Here is a 3,146-nt window from a genome sequence, read left to right on the forward strand (position 1 = left end):
ATTGTTTGGCATGACATTATGTATTTGGTTTGCATAATGTGTGACAGTGAAAATCACTTGAAACCTATTTTTCCCGTGTCAATTGTACTCATGCAATTGATATTTTGATAATATTTCTGATAGTTTTTTTTGTTGATAAAATGAGTACATGTAGTGTTTAATCTTCATTAAATTGCATACACCACGCATGGGCATGGTTGAGTAGAAGTGCTAAAATAATTGAAGTGGGTCCTTTTTTAATAATAATATATTATCTACTAGAGTTAAGCTTGTTTAATTAGTTATTTTTATTGTGCATTTTCTCTCTTCAGGGCAGTTCTCTATTCATTGTTTTTAGTTGGTTTTGCTTATTCAGGGCAGTTATTTTGTTGCTAGCACATTGGAATTTTTGGCTTTGTCAGGCTTGGCATTTGCTTACGTGCTAGTGTCAACCCCTCAAGGTCTACTCCTCGCAGTCCCTTTTCAAGAGTAGTTTAATCCTCGTCTTAAGATGGTAATTAAGGTGCTTTGGCCTTCCTCTCCCAAAGGCCCCATTGTGTGGCTAGCCGTTTCTTGCTCTAGCTAGGTTTATCTTTAGCCATATAGAGGCCAGTTTTAATTCTTTGGTCTGCTGGTTTTGGCATTTTCCCCTATTTAGCTAGCTTTCTCTTTGTTTCCTTTGTTGAGCTTAAGTCTTCATATTTTTATGTTAGTAAAAACTTAAAAGCACAATCATAATAAAGAGATTGGTTTACAACATAGGTGCTTTGTCTAGGGTTAAGCTTTTAAAAGCATTTATAAGTTGAGCATCTTATTGCTAGCTAGAAATAGTATGGCGGGAACTACAAATGAAAATAAGAAAGGAACATTGGCACTACAGCGATTAGGACAAGCCCAACTACAACAAATAGCAGCTAAACATTTGACCCAGAGATAGTAAGAACTTTGAATTGCCTTGTATTTGTAGGGTACATACAGCAAGATTCTATAACATTTCAGAATATATATAGATAGACTATCATGTCATATACACGTAGGGTATATACAAGATAGTGACTAACTTATAGTTCAAAACTATTTCATTGAATTACAACAATACGAGAATTTTAAAGAAAATGACACTGTAGCTAGCACCGGTATGAACCCACTATTTGTGACATTAATTTAATTATTATTAGCAGACAAAAGCATCCAATTAATATTTGTTTGGTTGTTGTCTCTCAAGAGTTAGAAGACTGTTTGGAGATAATCAACCACCTTTTTGTCCAGTTGAAATGCCTTGGTCAAAACATCAGGGTTAATCTTGGGATTGGACTCAAATACTGCATTCGGAATGGTAATAACCCCAGGATTTTGGCTGCTTAGACCACCAATCGCGACGGCGTTCTTAGTCTTTGCCACATTGAACTGGAAATGAATGAGACCCTCTGCAAACACAAACACATCTCCCGGATACAGAATCTTTGCAAAGAGACGATTTTCTGGACTGGAGGTGACAAAGCCTGCATATAAGGTACCTTCCAGCACAACAATGAACTCACTAGCACGAGGGTGTGTATGTGGCGGGTTAACCCCAAAGGGAGCAAAGTCGAGTTTGGCCAAGGAGATACCAAGCGTGTTAAGCCCCGGTAAGTTCATCACATTCACTAGAGTCACAGTAAAGCCTAGTTGGTTTGATGTATTTTGACGGTTAAGGATGTTGGAACTCTAAACCAAAATTGCTTAAAGATTTCGTCAAGCCCAAGTTCAACATTCTGGAAGATCCAAAAGTCTTTTATTTGAATTAAATTATCTTGAAAATGTAATGCTTTATTTACTTGTCTTTTAGACTTCTCTTGTAATGGCTATATATGCCAAACGTTGTTTTTGCTGAAACAAGAGGAAGTTGAACTGCTCTCCTGTCATATTTTTTTGTTCATACTTCTCAATTCTATCCCAAAGCCTTCAAAGGAGCCCGGGAAAGAAGAAATCTTCTGGCGTAGCGAGGTTCGGGTCCTTACAAAACTTCCCATTCACAAACACTGCATGTGATGAAGAGAATTAGGGTTGGTAAAAAGCCACTAAAATTCGTAGTAAAATAAATAAATAAATAAATAAAAGTCACTAAGTATAGAGAGAAAAAGTCTGGTGATGAACCATAAAATTGAACAATATTTCATGCAGTTGGCTAGTTGATGAAGTTATATATAGTGTTATCCTATGCAGTTTGAACCCATGAAAGAGAGAGAGAGAATGTACCTCCAAATTTGGAGTCATTAACAGGAACACAAAAGTCCTGCAATGGGCTTGGATCAGAAGCATAGGCAAGTGTTGAAGCCAAGGCCAACACAGCCATAGTTACGAAGAAGTGGGTGCCCTTCATTCTCTTGATTTTGGATCTAAACTAACAGTAACAGTAGGGAATAATCAGCGCTTTGGATTTAGAGCTATTCTTTGTAATTTGTTTGGTTTAGATGATGGATTGGCTGTTTATATATATAGACATGGAGTTCATGAATTGGTCAACATTTTTCTAGGTCGGCAGAGGAGATTTACTTGGTGCTGAATGGGGGAGGGGAGAGGACATTTTTTATTTGAATTAGGATGAATTGACATTTTCTTTCTTTTCATTCATACATATCCTGATGAAGTTTTCTTCTGTGATTAGGTATCTACTTTCAGCATCAAAATTAAACGTTGATGCTGAATCATTCAATGAATAAATAATTATCTCCAGATGGATATGTATTCAGCTGAAGCTTGTTTTCTAGGATCCTCTTTGCTGTTCAAAAACTGATATTTAATATCAAATTAATTTACCCTAAATAAGCCTAATTAAGAGATGGAGATGCGCAATGAAATATTTTACTATTAAACATATGACTAAACCAAAATTCAACAGATGGACAGTGTCGGAACCAAGTCTTGGGCCTCTTTTGCTGAATCATTCAATGAATAAACATATGATTTCTAGCATCCTCTTTGCTGTTCAAAAACTGATATTTAATATCAAATTAATTTGTAATAATGAGAACTTAGTCAAAATAAATAAATAAAATTAAGTACTGCAAAATAATATGATATATAATATGAATTGTCCTAAAATACATCGCAGTAGATGTTTGAGAATTTGAAAAAACAAAAAATAAACGTGTGAGAGAAGAATAAAAAATTATCTATGATAATAC

The 3,146-nt window shown here is 35.3% G+C and overlaps 1 protein-coding gene across 1 annotated transcript; it reads right to left on the minus strand.

Moving 5' to 3' along the window:
* Nucleotides 1–856: 856 nt before the first annotated feature.
* Nucleotides 857–2,409, minus strand: LOC127813353 (germin-like protein subfamily 1 member 11). Its single transcript, XM_052354290.1, has 3 exons — nucleotides 2,218–2,409; nucleotides 1,934–2,000; nucleotides 857–1,684 (listed from the first exon to the last, which is right to left on the minus strand). Exons 1-3 carry the CDS (start codon nucleotides 2,339–2,341, stop codon nucleotides 1,207–1,209), a joined length of 669 nt encoding a protein of 222 aa, XP_052210250.1. The 5' UTR covers nucleotides 2,342–2,409; the 3' UTR covers nucleotides 857–1,206.
* Between the last annotated feature and the right edge of the window lie 737 nt (nucleotides 2,410–3,146).

This window comes from Diospyros lotus, chromosome 11 (genome assembly GCF_014633365.1).
Source record: "Diospyros lotus cultivar Yz01 chromosome 11, ASM1463336v1, whole genome shotgun sequence".
NCBI lineage: Eukaryota > Viridiplantae > Streptophyta > Magnoliopsida > Ericales > Ebenaceae > Diospyros > Diospyros lotus.

Excerpts from the sequence above, each read along its gene's own strand:
- LOC127813353 (XM_052354290.1), bottom strand. The coding sequence starts at position 2,341 with ATGAAGGGCACCCACTTCTTCGTAACTATGGCTGTGTTGGCCTTGGCT. Across the intron at positions 2,001-2,217 it reads TAATGACTCCAAATTTGGAG|TGTTTGTGAATGGGAAGTTT; the intron begins GTACATTCTCTC and ends CATCACATGCAG. Across the intron at positions 1,685-1,933 it reads GAAGATTTCTTCTTTCCCGG|TTCCAACATCCTTAACCGTC; the intron begins GCTCCTTTGAAG and ends TTTGGTTTAGAG.